This window comes from Lagopus muta, chromosome 15, assembly GCF_023343835.1.
Source record: "Lagopus muta isolate bLagMut1 chromosome 15, bLagMut1 primary, whole genome shotgun sequence".
Classification (NCBI taxonomy): Eukaryota; Metazoa; Chordata; class Aves; order Galliformes; family Phasianidae; genus Lagopus; species Lagopus muta.
Window position 1 is genome coordinate 11358178 of NC_064447.1, and position 14528 is coordinate 11372705.

Consider the following 14528-nt stretch of genomic DNA (forward strand, 5'->3'; position numbering starts at 1 on the left):
CTGGATTAGGAGCACTCTTTCATTACACCGCAAATAAAAACTTGGTGTTATCTTACTTTCCTGAAAGCCATTAATCCATTAATCTGAGCTACTTAGTGGCATTAGAAGCGGAAAAGCAGCTCAGTTCTCCTTGGAATTTACCGCAGTATTTGGTTTTTTAAACCTCTTCCTCTTGGCCCATGGCAACACTCAAATTCTCCAACCAGACAGAGAGAGGAGAGATAGGAAATGGGGCACTGATCACATACCCACTGAGGTTGGGATCAACCTTGGCTAGAGATGATACCAAAAGCCAGCATTTCTCCTCCTTTCCAGAGAGCAGAACCCTCCCGCCCTGTCCTCCCCTTTGAAGACACAAAGGCACCCCTGAAACGTGACCTGCTCTGAGCATCACTCAGCCTGTGTGCCCAGCAGCTTGGGGCAGTGTGCGCTTCTGCAAGAGGCATATGGGTTCAAGAGAGGGCGAGAGCTGGGAGATAAGCCAAGCTCTGAACTGGACTAAAAACATGACATGAAAACTGGTCATTACTTCCTGGGTCACTGACTTTCACCTGCCATGGATTAGTCCTAGACTTATTTTTCTATCAACTTCCTCAAAGAAAGTTTGGTTCTTGTCGTTAGGTGTGGGTTTTTTGTTTGTTTGTTTGCTTGTTTTTTTTTTTAATATCATTGGTTCAAAGGACAAAAAGCTCACTTGGCAGTGGCTACATAAGATCCCAACTCAAAACCAGACGCAAAACCCTATACCTATTATTTCATTCAAGTTTTTCCAGAGACTATTCTCACCCTTAGGAGATACACACAGGGCAATGACTAAGGGTTATTCCTAGTGAGTGCAGGGAGCCCTGCAGCAACCCTCTTCTGTGGATAAACGGTATGAAGTGGTTTCCCAATACAGCGAGTCCAGTAAATTCAGACGTCAAGGAAATGACAAAGCATGCAAAAGAGAATCCTGAGAAAACAGACGCTGCTGTGACAAATGCCTGAATGGGAAAACACCCATTTAACCACATGCACTTGAAGCACCTTTGAATCAAGAGAGGCAAGACCCAACGCAGGCATGTGTAGCAATGGCGCAAGCTTGTCTGTTCATGTCACACTGGTGCAGGCTGCTTATTGCAGAACAAACTGTTCCTGAAGGTCAGAACAGGAGTCAGGCAAGGGTGAAATGATAAAGAAATGTTCCTGTGATAAATCAGAGGGTGCCTCTCCAAATATCCCATGTCACCACATGAACTGTGATGCACTTATTGGTCAACCCAACATCAATAGCAGCAGCATTCTAGGAGACAAATGCATCCCTAGTATGTACAATAGCACCCAGTGTGTTCAGTCAACCTCCCTCCAACCACAGCAATTCTGTCATTAGGAAGTGAATTGCTCATTCTGAGGCTCTGAAAGAAGACCTAAAGTTTCTTCATCACACATCAGGGCAAACCACATGTCTTCTGCCCTGATGCTACGACCATTAACATCAAACATCCTCCAAACGGCCAAACTTTCTCACCATTGTAATCTTCTCTTACCCCTCCCATGAGCCAAGATCTTATTAACTCCATACCATTCTTATGGGGCAACCACTGCAAAATTAGTGTTTTCCCTTTACTTGAATCTTTCTGTCAACTGCTGCAGACGATCTTTCCTGAGCTGCAGGCTGCAATTTTGGAACTGGGAGTGCTTTAACTGAGGTCTGCTCATCACTGTGAAATAACAGCATTTCATTTTCAAGATGCCCAGCAAGAAAAGTTGACTTGTAAAGCCTTCGTAGTCTATTGGAGCAAATCAGATGCTGACCCACTATGGAGGGAAGTGGGCAGTAGTTGCTCTTCACAACACACACAAAAATACAGATATTTAAAACAAAATCCTAGACTTTGCCAAAGTTAATTCAGCTGCCAGAAAAGACCTTGTCATGCAGCGTACCAATAACCTTTTCAGTTTTCTTTCCCTTAGCCTTTTGTAAACCAGCTCTGACACCTGCTTTGGGATTTACCTTTTCTTTGTAACTCGGTTCTATTTATTTTGGTGTTGGAGCCCAGGAGCATGACTCAATAAGAAGTCAGTCATGACTATCACGACAGATAGACTAGCTGAAGTGCTTGGCAATGCACATGTGAATAATCTGAATCATAGATATTTCAACGAGGTGTTTATCTGTCACATGGATTACAGTTCAGAGATTACTGTGTTTGTAACATTTGCCTTTTTACCCTCCTCCTTCAGGACACGAGGCCAGCCCCCACAACACGTGATTGCACATCAAATACTACTGATCACAAAACACTCCTGGTTCCTGCAGCCTGGGACAGATGGACAGAGACATACAGACAGACTTCCAAGCCAACTAGAGGAGAGCCACGATGAACCTTCTTCCTTTCTTCTCCATCGAAACCTGGATCCTCTTGCTTCTTTTTGTAGCCCTCCTGATAGTGTGAGTAAAATAGACTGCATTGGTTCTGTGTGTGTGTGACATTTTCCTATTCTTGCTGCTGTTCATTCTCATGCAAATCATCTACTGCAGAGCAAGCAGGTAGGTGTGATTTTCAGTCTCTAAAATGTTCTGAAAACCAGGATAGAAGCCTGAAGACCATACGGATGAGTGATTTTACGCCAAGGTTTGGAATGTGTGCAGATACTTTAGCGATGTTTTTACTAAGCATCAAGACAATAATCAAATCATAATGGTGTCAAGCATTTGTTACCATGGATTGTATTTGCTGGCATAGCTCACTGTCCACAGAAACAGCCTGAAGAAGGCTGTGCTCCTCTAAGTGAGGCTGCTCTCAGAGGAGAGCAGGCAGTAAATGATGCTACTGACAACCTTCAAAGGTAGAGAGCAAGAGGAAAGCACCAGTAGAGCAGCTATAGGACCAGCTCTCTCCTAGTAACAAGGTGCTGCATGCAGGAGCACAGCACAGTCATTCTTGTGTATGTACTCAGGGGAACATCACCCACACCTGCTCCCCATCAGCCCTTCACAGGAAGAAGGAAGCAAGCCCAGAGCAAGCTCAGTTTCCTGCTCCTGGCTTTCCAGACAAATGCATCAGGCAGTTCCTGTGGAGGCAGCTGTGCCAGCAAGAAAATGCTGTTGTTCACCCAGCTGGTGCTGCTCATCTCTGCAGTGCAGCGGGGTTGGCTGAAAATCCCCCTCTGCTGGGATGCGCATCATCTCCCCTGGAAGTCCCTGCTTACAAGGCTGGACTGACAAACTTTGTAGCGCTGACAAGCCCTTAGGCAAGACAGCATGTTGCTAGCCATAAACCTTAATGATTAATGTGGTGCACAGGAGCACAACCCATTTATTTGTCCTGGCAGTGCTCCAGCTGTGGTGGTTCAGTAAACTGCAACTTCTGGCCACGTCTTTTTTTGAACCCATTCCTGTGATTTGGAACCCTCACAAACTCGCTGGGGGCAAATTCTTAAATTAAAAAAAAAAAAAATCAAAAAAAAAATCAGCCACCGTCATTATTGACCCAAACCTTCCTATCCCAATAACACAGGCAGTGTAGGACTGCTGGCTGCCACAATCCCACCTCCTGCAGCGATTTGCAATTCTGCTGCGGCTAAAAGGACAAAACTCAGATGTTTGTGCTCCGATATCTGAGCTAAAATAGATCTTCAGGGCCCATCAGCACCAAGAGGCTGCCTACAGACCTTGTGTCTGTCCAGGGAAATGCTGTCCCAGTTCACACATGAGTGGTGACCGGGCATTTCTGGTTCACTTCCGTGGTAAGAAGATGTGATGATTATTCTCTGGCTTCATAATGAACGTCTCTTTTCTGCCTGCCAAAAATTGTGTCACGTTTTAACCATAAGAGCATTAGATTGCATTTCCCTGGCTACGTTTCAAGTAGATTAAGCCTCGCCTATGTTCCTATAGCATTGCGGGCCTTTGCAACCAGCCAAGTTCAGCATTCCCTGCTCCTCCCGCAGCCCCAGCTGCCCGTGAGCATTACGAGTGAGAATCCATAAACATTTTATACTTTGCACTGAATTAACATTTGACAGAAATGTTAAAAACTGACAAACTGAGTACCGACAAGCATCCATTGCCCTGTTTTTGCCCACTCTGTTTGGACCACAGGATGAGGTCCAGGTATGTGCTCCAGCAGAACCCCTGCTGGACACCCGTTGCATTTGGGGCCTCTATGTTTGGCATAGTAACCATCTCCATCAAAACTCCTCTATTTCCCCAGCTTTACAGCAAAGCTGCCCCAGGGCACAGCTGTGCTGCCATCATCTCTAAGCCCAAACAGGATCTCTGATAACATCCCTCTGCCAAACCTTTGCAGCTTTACATCCCTTCTGCAATGAACTGCTCGCTTGGGGAGCTGCAGATCCCAACCAAAAGCAAATATTTTGAAGAGCTCTTTCAACACAGCCAAAGACAAGCTTCAAAGGGCTGCAGCCCAGGCCCTTGTTGAGAAACAGAAGGCCCCGAGGTAGAAGTAATAACTTTACAGCTGCCAAAAAAGGGTGCTTCAGAGGGAAGAAATCTGCAAAGCCGTCAATAAAATCTAAAGAGAACGCTATCAAGAGGAGAGCTCCTGATGCACCGCTGCGCTGGTGCAGGAAGGGAGAACAATAAATGAAATTAAAGTGCAGCTTGACAAAAGCCCTGTTTGGGACATCTTTTCTGGCACAGTTTTGATTTCCTTTCAATGAAAACATGTGAGCTTGGTGTTCCTTCTCCCAGCTTTCTTTTCTGCCTTTCCTTCAGCTGGCAATGAGCTCCTCTTTTGCATGTTGCTGAAGACTTCGAGGTGTTGTTCCCACCAGAGCTCCCACACTCTTACAAGGCACTTGCTTTAACCCCACGCCATCTTTCTGAGGATGCATGGCAGCAGTGAGCCCTATGTTTATTTTACCAGGCAATAATCCTTTGGGCCACTTATATCCAGCTCCTGATTCAACCTCCTCTACACAGAGATAAGGTGACATTGCCATAGCCCCAAGGCCATGGTGATGCAGCACCCTGTCGTGCTTTCTGCCCCACAGATATGGAACATGGCCATTTGGGCTGTTCAAGAAGCTGGGCATTCCTGGGCCAAGACCTCTGCCTTTCTTTGGGACGTGCCTGGAATACCGCAAAGTAAGTGACTGCAGCCTCCCTGCCTTGAGAAATGCCTACAGCTGTAGCTGAGCAGATACACAGCGATGATAGGTTATCTCCAAACACTGAGCTCTGCTCCAACACACAGGCTGTGCAAAGATCATGCAGGATGAAGGCTCAGTACCATAAGCATGGTACACATTCACGTGCCCCCTGCAGTTCTTCCAAAGAGGGGGGAACACTGGAGGAGCCCTCAGCATCACTTTGGAGACAACTCCTCCCAACCACCATCAGCATCATCTCCTCATTATGCCCTGAATTCATTCTTAAATCGTTTCCCACAGGGCTTCTTGGAATTTGACACTGAGTGCTTCAAGAAGTATGGGAAAATCTGGGGGTGAGTATTTGCATGAACCAACCATCTCTTCTTAAGCTAAAAGCACAATCCATACAAAGGGGAGAAAGAAATCCCTGTGGAAAGCCCTCTTTCCTTACAGCCCTGATCCCAGCTCAATGAGCACGGCACTGGTTGGGTGCACACAGGGCTCATGTTAAAGCATGCCATGCACAGGGCTGTGCTGCTGTCATTCTACGAGGAAATTGCTTTGACCCATACTATAAAGGCTGCTCCAAAGCCAATAACAAAAGGTCCTAACCCCTAAAAAAAAAAAAAATAAAATCAATAGCAATGCCTCTCAAGGGAGAGTCTAGAACTGGGAACTCAAGTTCCTCTGGTTCCAAACAGAAAAATCACTGCAGCTCTTCCTCGTGCCATTGACCCAGCCCTGTGAGCTTCAGCAGCTCTTGCCACTCTCCTGCAGACATCTCCTATGGCTTTTACAGCTGCTGCTATGGCTTGGGCTGCAAACACACGTATCTTCTGCAGTGCACCTATTGCCCCTATAGGAACTTGCAACTTTGAGTCTGAGAAAGATGTCTCGGCATGAAAGTGGAAGATGCATGAAAGTGGAAGATGCATAAATCTGCTTACATCTATATCTGTTCCAGGAGAGCATTCGGAATTTGCAGCTTAAAAAGACAAAAACAAGGCTCAAGCTTTATCTCCAAGGGTATTTCAGTGCTGGCAGCCCAAGTCTCCAGACACCAAATTCATGAGGCTGGACGGGGTCGAACAAGTTTCCTTCTAATACTCTAACGTGTTTAAGTGTCTGGAAAAACACAGAGAACCAAGGGAGAAAGCGAAGACACTTACTTCATTTAGTATCTGGTCCTCCGAGGGACTGATCCCTGCTCACTTCCTGGTGAATCTGGAAGGGGCTAAGGCCCCTTTATCATCAACAAAAACAGATGGGAGATAGAAGGGGACTACCAGGCCAGTTTCTACATTTCTGCACTTAGGCATTTGCAGAACAGTGAGGCTAGAGATGGAAAAGGGTTTGTTTAACACATTCTCTTTCACAGGCATCAACAAAACAACACAGCAAAACTATTTGGGGTTGTTCACTTCTCTCCTCTGTCCCCCCACCAGGATTTATGATGGCAGGCAGCCTGCAGTTGCTGTCATGGACCCCCAGATCATCAAAACCGTGCTGGTGAAAGAGTGCTACTCCACTTTCACCAACCGCAGGGTAAGAGGGCAGCACTGCCGATTACCACACAGCCCAGAAAACAAAGTGCAGGAGGAGAACATCACGCTAAGTGTGCACAGGGCTTCCCAGAGGGGCTGTGACTGCACTGTAGGGATTACTGTAAGCAGCCACTGTATGTCACTGTTCCCCTGCCTCAGAGCCTGGGGACTGCATAACCAGGCTGCATGCCAGCACTCCAAATACTGCTCACCCCTGTCTCTGTGTATATATAGGCACACAGAGGATGAATTTGAGAGGCTGTGTGACCCAAGCTGGGGTGCAGGCTCTGGCCAACACTACCAGGTGTGGGCACACACATACACTTGGGCACTGGACATGTTTGGATGCTTGTGCTGTTTATGGAGATGCCACCTCAGTTTGCTTACTGGAGGAAAGTGCATGATGTATATGCATGTGTATACATCCCCATTCCTGCCAGGAAGCTGCAAACTTCCCTGGGGTTAACACCTCACCTTCTTCCTTTCAGCACATGGATCTAGCAGGGGTGCTGAGAAATGCTGTCTCATTAGCTGAAGACGATCAGTGGAAAAGGCTCCGTACTGTGCTCTCTCCAACCTTCACCAGTGGGAAGCTAAAGGAGGTAAAACACAGAGGATGGAGCTCAGGCTAAATCAGAAAGACAGAAGGCTGTTTTCAGGCTGAGATAGTCACAGGGGTCTGACTTCTTCGACCTCTTTAATCTATGCCTAATGCAAAAAGGATAAAACAGACATGACATAAAAACGTAGCAGAGAAATCGTGTTTGCAAATATTCCTGAAAATCCCTGGGGCCTCTGTAAGCCTGCCTTCAAGGAGTAGAATGTTCTGTAGCATCCATCTCTGCTTTATGTTGCAGATGTTTCCTACAATGACACACTTTGGCGAGATGTTGGTGAAAAATGTTCAAAAGAGGGTGGAAAAGAACAGCTCTGTCCCTGTGAAGGAGTAAGTAGCTGCTGGGAGCAGCAGGCTAAGCAGCAACCTTTGGCAGCAGATGCTGGGGCTCTGCCATTAGCAGAACACAGATTGCTTGCTAGCAAACCCCACCTCTGACACAAGGTGTGGGGCTGGCTGGGAATGCTAAGGGGAAAATTGAACTGGGATGTTAGAGAATTCCTAAAGGCAGAGACCCACAGGGAGACTTCTACAGGGAATTAGAAGGGGAAAAATGTGTTCCAGCCTCATCCTGTGTGCACACAGGTCCAAGATGACTAAATTCCACAGGAAAATCCACTTTCCCCCACATATACATCCACCTTTTTTTTACCCTAAGTACCTCCCAGTTGCCATATGCCCAACTTCCACCTCAACACAGTAAGTCTTAACAAGAATTTAGACTGGAATATGGCATGGGCGCTAGGAAAAATACACTCACGTCAAATATTTAACCACAGTGCCTTTTTCCATCTTTTCTCAGCTTCTTTGGAAGCTACAGCATGGACGTAGTCACCAGCACTTCCTTCGGTGTGAACATCGACTCCATGAACAACCCCAAAAGCCCCTTCGTCAGAGAGATGCAGAAACTGACCAAGTTTGAATTTTTTGATCCAGTCTTCATCTTGTCATGTAAATGACTTTGTGTAAAAACCTTAATTCAAGTGTTGAGCTTAGCAAGCATACCAGATACCCGTGCATCTTATAGATTAGCTAACCAAGCAGTTACCTAGATAACCTCACTAGCTAACACAGAAGAACTGATGGCTCTTGCCTTATTGTTTCCTCACTGATAGCTCAACAGTACAACTCCAGGAAAGAGATAGGCAAGAAAATTAATGGTGGCAGGTGCCATAGTGAAAGGTGGCACGTTCTTTGTTCATCTTTCAAAGGAAATATTATATCCAGCTCAGTTATGCCCAGTTCACAGGAAGATGGAATAGGGCTGGGTATAGAGGCTATGCCAGAAGGAAAAAAACAACAACAAAGCTCAGGCAAAGAAAGAAAGGAAGGGAAATAATTTGTCATTAACGTGGCTACTTCCTTATTAACTCTTGTAGCTTATTTTATATGAGGTAGGGTTTATTTACACTATGAAATTTTATTCTCAAATTGTTTTTCAGTTGTATGCCCATTCCTTACCCCTCTTATGGCCAAGATGAACATCAGCCTTTTCCCCAGTGATGCTGTAGATTTCTTCCTGAGGTCTATTGACAAAATTAAGAAGGATCGTGAAAGGGAGACTCACAAGGTAAGCAGGCATGAACTTGTTATCAGTTGTGGCAGCAAACTTCCTTTTCTCACTACACTTGTATGAAATGTCATCACTTAAGGATATTGATACCAAAGATGAAGCCAAAGTCCAGTAACTCAGCATGGATTCCAGAGCTACTAAATTGTAAAAGTGCTTTTAATGCCTTGGGAAAAGTCTCATTTCAACAGTGTTGGCAGAGAAGCACAGTGGACTTTGTACATCCATGATCTGAGGCGGAATCCAGATAAAGGCAGAATGAGATTAAGCCTGGGTTTGCAAAACTTGTGATAAAACAGCAGACTAAGCCACTTGTCTTCTTTGAAGATTAGGAAGGGGATAAGAGGAAGCAGAGTAGGCAGAACAGGGGCACTGGACGGCAGCGCTGCCTCTTGGAATTGTGCCCTCCCCTCTCCCTTTTCAAACTCAGAAAAGGTTTCCCAGCAATTTTCTCCCTTTTAGAAGTTTGGATCCCCTTTCTGAAATGCCTTTTGAGACACTGCTTTCCTACCCAGTGCCTTCATGAAAAGGGTAGAGCGGTTTTGAAATAGAATACAAGGACCATGTTTTACAACAAGGATACCACAAGCACTGTGGAGACGCTTCCAGTTTCAGAGCAGCACCCAGGCTGTGAGGGCTTTGGCTGAGCCCTCCCAGTGGACCTGTCACCAAAGAAATTCTGCTCCTCTTTGCAGGGCAGGGTAGATTTTCTGCAGATGATGATTGAATCCCAGAAATCAGACAGCAACGGGAAGAACTCACATAAAGGTAACAGCATCCACATGCTGGGGGAGCAGGGTCTGTGGAAGCAAGGAGAACATGGGGAGATGTTTCCCAGAAGAAGGCTCCAAGGATCCCCACTGCCCAGCTCCAAGCTGGGGCTTGTCTCCTGCTGCCAGCACCATAAGGTTCCTTGGCAGGCAGGCAACCATTCTTACCCAGGAAATTACCCGGCTCCTCTCATCAAATGATATATTTCACACTAAGTAGCTATATGGTGAAAACCACAACAAATCTGCCCCAGCTCCACCCATTGCTCCTCGTTCTTCCCTGGGATCATCAGCACCATTTCTCATCTCTCCACATCCTTTCTCCTCCAGCCCTGAGTGACATAGAGGTCCTGTCACAAGCATTCATCTTCATTTTTGCTGGGTATGAGCCCACCAGTAACACACTTTGTTACTTGGCTTACCTACTGGCCTTACATCCTGACGTACAGCAGAAGGTGGTGAATGAAATAGATACTGTTCTACCCAACAAGGTAAGGGGATGCCAAACGATGGCCTGAACCTTCTGTCCCTTCTGTCTTCCTAACTCAGTCAGGACAATGACCTTAGCTCTGAAACATCTTCCTCTGGGATATTCCAAGAACTCCAAGGCACCAGCTCAGCCCTGTAGGGGTTTTCTTTTTGCAGCTGAAGCTTTACAGACCAGTGCTCTGCACAAACCTGTTTGCCATACTTTGCACCCACGAATGGATGGATGTGACTTGACAGGCATTTTCACAACTCTAGGATAGAAAACTCAACCAACAAAGCAATTTCTACCTTGCATTTTGCTCTTCAACGAATTTGAGACATAGCTGGGGCAGAAGGGGATGGAGACACTGGTTCCAACACTCATTTTAGGAAAATCCAGTCCTCATGCTGACATACCTGATCACCTTTCACCCACTGTCCACAGGCTCCGCTCACATATGAAGCGATAATGCAGCTGGATTACCTTGACATGGCCGTGAATGAAACCCTCCGGCTCTACCCCCTCGGAGGACGGATTGAGAGAAACTGCAAGAAAGATGTGGAAATAAACGGGGTGACCATTCCAAAAGACACCATTGTTTTCATCCCACCTCACACCCTGCACCGCAACTCTGAGTACTGGCCAAACCCAGATGAATTCAGACCAGAAAGGTACAAAACTGCAAAACATGTCATGAAAGAGAAGAGAGATCCTGCTGCTTTTTCCTAACATAGTAATTAAGTATTAATCTGATTAGCTTCCTAATGGTGTTCTTCCTATCTTTTCACTAACAATACAAAACAGAAATCGCAGGCTCATGGAAATGTCATTTTTAGAAGAAAATGAGCTTTGCAGTTAAAGCAGGGTTTCAAGCAATGTAATCTCATTGGGAGAATGTTACTGACACCTCATAAGATCCTGTATATGGTCTTTAGATTTGCTAAAGGAATGTGTGTAGATAACTACAAGTCCATCTTTGCGTACCTTCATTGCTGAGACATAATAGCATAAAAATGAGCGAGTTTGTGTAGGGCACCAATGAGAGATCTCCAAATAAGTAAAGAGATTTATTTTTTTGCTTTCTTGCTCCCTTCATTTTATCCCCAATGTGTGTCATTATCCAGGTTCAGTAAGGAAAACAAGGACAACATAGACCCATACACATACCTGCCTTTTGGAGCTGGTCCCAGGAACTGCATTGGGATGCGATTTGCTCTTCTGACTCTGAAAGTTGCCATCACTGCCATATTGCAGCACTTCACCTTCCAGGTCTGCAAAGAAACTCAGGTGAGGCATAGAGACAATCAACTGGTACCCAGTTAACAGCTGAGTTTCCTTCCTTTCATCTCTACTCATTTCATTTCCCTACCTTGAAGTGCTCTTTTTCCCCTCTCCCTGCTGCAGATCCCTCTCAAGCTGCTCTCGATGGGACTCATGACCCCAGAGAAGCCCATTGTTCTCAAGTTAGTCCCTCGGACCAACAATGCTAAGGCATAGAACCCAACTGCGTCCTGCTGCAGTCTCATGAGCCCTATGCTAACAAAGGGGTCACACATCGCAGGAAAACTCTCATACGTGTGCAGACACAGAAGTGCAACTTAGCTAATTCTGGAAGCAATTACTACATATTTACCAAATAACACAGCTGTCAGAAATGTAACGTGGATCACTGGGCAGTGGCAATACACAGCCCCCTTCATTTGATTGCAGAAATTGAGAAATAAATCTAAATGAGAAGCTGATCATCCACTCCCTTCTAAGGGGACTCCTCCATCTGGAAAGAAGGAATTATTGTTGCATCCAAGAGAAACAAGGTGTGATGGAAACGCAAATTGCTAGACCTCGCTGGGCAGGGATGGGTGACTTTCTTCTTGGTGTATTGATGCTTGAAATTTTCTGTGTTATAATTGAGCCGACTGGTGTGCGACTATATCCTAGTTACCAATCCTCTCCTGTGCCATGTGTTAATTAAACTAAAGTATGTACAAATACTGTCATTAAAAATGTTTGAGAGCTGCTCTGTGTTGTGTATAGCAGCTGATCACTTCCTATTTAAAAACCGTATTCAGCCTCAGCCCTTGAAATTACCCATGTACATTGCTTTCCACTTAATTTAATGAATCTGATCCTTCATTTAATGCGATCAAGCCCTCCCATTTGTACAGTATTTTACAAACACTCCAACTCCCACCTCTCCATCTGATTAAGAGGTTGACTCCAGTTCAGCTCTGGCCAGACCTCCACCATGCTGGAGCCACAGAGGACAGATTGCAGATCTGGGAGACGGGGACAGCACTGCAGGAGGACCACTGCTCCTGGGCATGGCTCGTCCATGCTGCCTCGCATTGCTCATCATGGGAGCTCAGCCTGGTGCAAGCAAACTTAAACCCATTTCAGACCACATAAAGTGGGACTAAATATCAAAAGACAGGTCAGAGGTTCTCCTGGATCCAAATTTCACATGTTATTTAGCCCTGGTGCATTGTGCTGGCCGTGATGCCTGCAAACCAAGCAGGAGCTGGTCAAATGGGAAAGGTCTGTGGAAGATATTCAAATAGCTCAAGTTACCCCTTCACTCTCCTCTTGCATCCTTTGCTCCAAGGCATGTTTCTCAATCCACTTATTATGGTCTATAATTTCCTCTCATGCCCACATGCTTTTATCTTTAGTCTCCAGCAGACTGAACTGCAACACGATCCAAATGCTACCATCCAACATAGTACAGATTTATTCAAGAATTAACGTCCTTTTAATGGTGACAGCAATTAACTGTTTGAGAGCAGACAGCCAACAGCTTGTTAAGCTCTTGATCACTGGAATCCTTTAACCAAAGCCATCAGTTCTTCAGAAAGACACAGTAACAATCCCCAGGCTTTAATTCAAGAGTTAGCAGCTTGTGCTGTCCCAAAAGGCAGATAAAACAATTAGAGTGCTCCCTTCTGATGCATCATCTGTGAAAAATTGTTTGGGTTTTGCTATGTACACAGAAAGGCGTGGTTGGAAGTGCTGCCAATAGGGCTGTGCTTGCTTTTTTGTTTTTGCTCATCTCTTAGCAGGGGTTAAAAGCTTCTGGTGAAACAGCTGGACCCGCAGCAGCCAGCACTGATGGAAGAGTGCAACATCCCTGCACTGACAGAATGCAGAATGGTTAAAAATGCTTTTTAAAAAAAAGAAAAAAAGAAAAAAAAAGTGGTAAGTTAAAGTAACTCCAGTCTGTGCAAGGAGGAAGGAAAGCAGAAGCCATGAAAGCAGCAAGTCATAGGCCAAACAGCTGCATTGAGACAGGAAAGCCATGTTAGTGTCTTATGAACCACATGATGCTCACACACACAATGCTGGGAGCAAGAGCAGGCTAAGCCAACTGCAGCCCAATGCAATCCATGCCCTGTAGAGGGAAATCACCAAGTGTAACCACACACATCATTCCCCCAAGTGTGAAAACGTGACTAAAAGACTGGTGTCAGCCCATTATGACCTGCCAGGACTATAATAGCCCATAAATGATGGGCAACAGAATCATGGGGTGAGTCTTCCAGAAGGAAATCAGATTCTCTGTGCCTTACCTCCATAATATGACTCTGCCTTCACAGGCTGCCTCCATCCTCCCTTTGCTTCCCATCACCACCCATGGCCATCCCTCAGCAGGATGCCTGCCTGTGCTGCAAGCTGTGCAGCCATTGCATTGATTGCCACCCTTTTGGCTGTTTCTTCTTAAAATCAGAGGTACTATTGCTTAAACCAAAGATCCCAGTGCGCTCTGCTTTTGAGTGTTTTTACTGATAAATGATATTTATCATTTCTACTGTTCCAGATACTATCATATCTACTCCTTGTTGATCTTCCCTACATACTGTTGGCAGCTGTGGAACGTGGTGTTGTCCCATTGCATCTGAGTCTCTTTGTCAGATAGAAAAGCTTCCTAGCAGCTCAATGGGAAGTTAATTTTGGTTAATTCTGTTCCCTTCCACCCCTAAATCTTTCCAAATTCCAACCAAGGCAGAAAGCGAGAAAAAAAAAAAAATGAAAAAGAGCAATGCAACAACATATTACAGATAAGCTTTTCACACAGTTATTTCAAGCAGGAGAGTTGTTGTCAAAGGGCAGCAACAGTGAAAAGATAAAGAAATGGCACCCTGAAAAAACACAAGGTGTTGGTCCACTCCCTAGGAAGATCTCTGCAATTATGCATGACTGCATTCCCTGCCCTTCCAAAGGCGTGCTGGGAGCGTCCCAAGGAAGATGTACACCCCACGACACAGGAGCTGGTATTACATCAGTGCTGATGAAAGACAAAAACAGTTCTAAGGGGGAGATTTGTTTCCTCCTCTCAGTTAACTACAACAGAGCAGCCATTAACGCTACAGTAACTTGCCTAAATGTTGTAATAATTCCAGTTGATTGCAGTGATCAAATGGATTTTATGAAAAACAAATTTCCCGCTTACAACAAAGGAACATTTCAT

General features: G+C 45.4%; 1 protein-coding gene across 1 annotated transcript; it reads left to right on the top strand.

The window, feature by feature from the left end:
- Positions 1 to 2267: 2267 nt before the first annotated feature.
- Positions 2268 to 12100, top strand: LOC125700893 (cytochrome P450 3A9-like). Its single transcript, XM_048962171.1, has 13 exons — positions 2268 to 2431; positions 4999 to 5092; positions 5398 to 5450; positions 6543 to 6642; positions 7130 to 7243; positions 7499 to 7587; positions 8060 to 8208; positions 8700 to 8827; positions 9523 to 9595; positions 9928 to 10088; positions 10511 to 10737; positions 11191 to 11353; positions 11471 to 12100. Exons 1-13 carry the CDS (start codon positions 2361 to 2363, stop codon positions 11561 to 11563), a joined length of 1515 nt encoding a protein of 504 aa, XP_048818128.1. The 5' UTR covers positions 2268 to 2360; the 3' UTR covers positions 11564 to 12100.
- The last annotated feature ends 2428 nt before the right edge of the window (positions 12101 to 14528 follow it).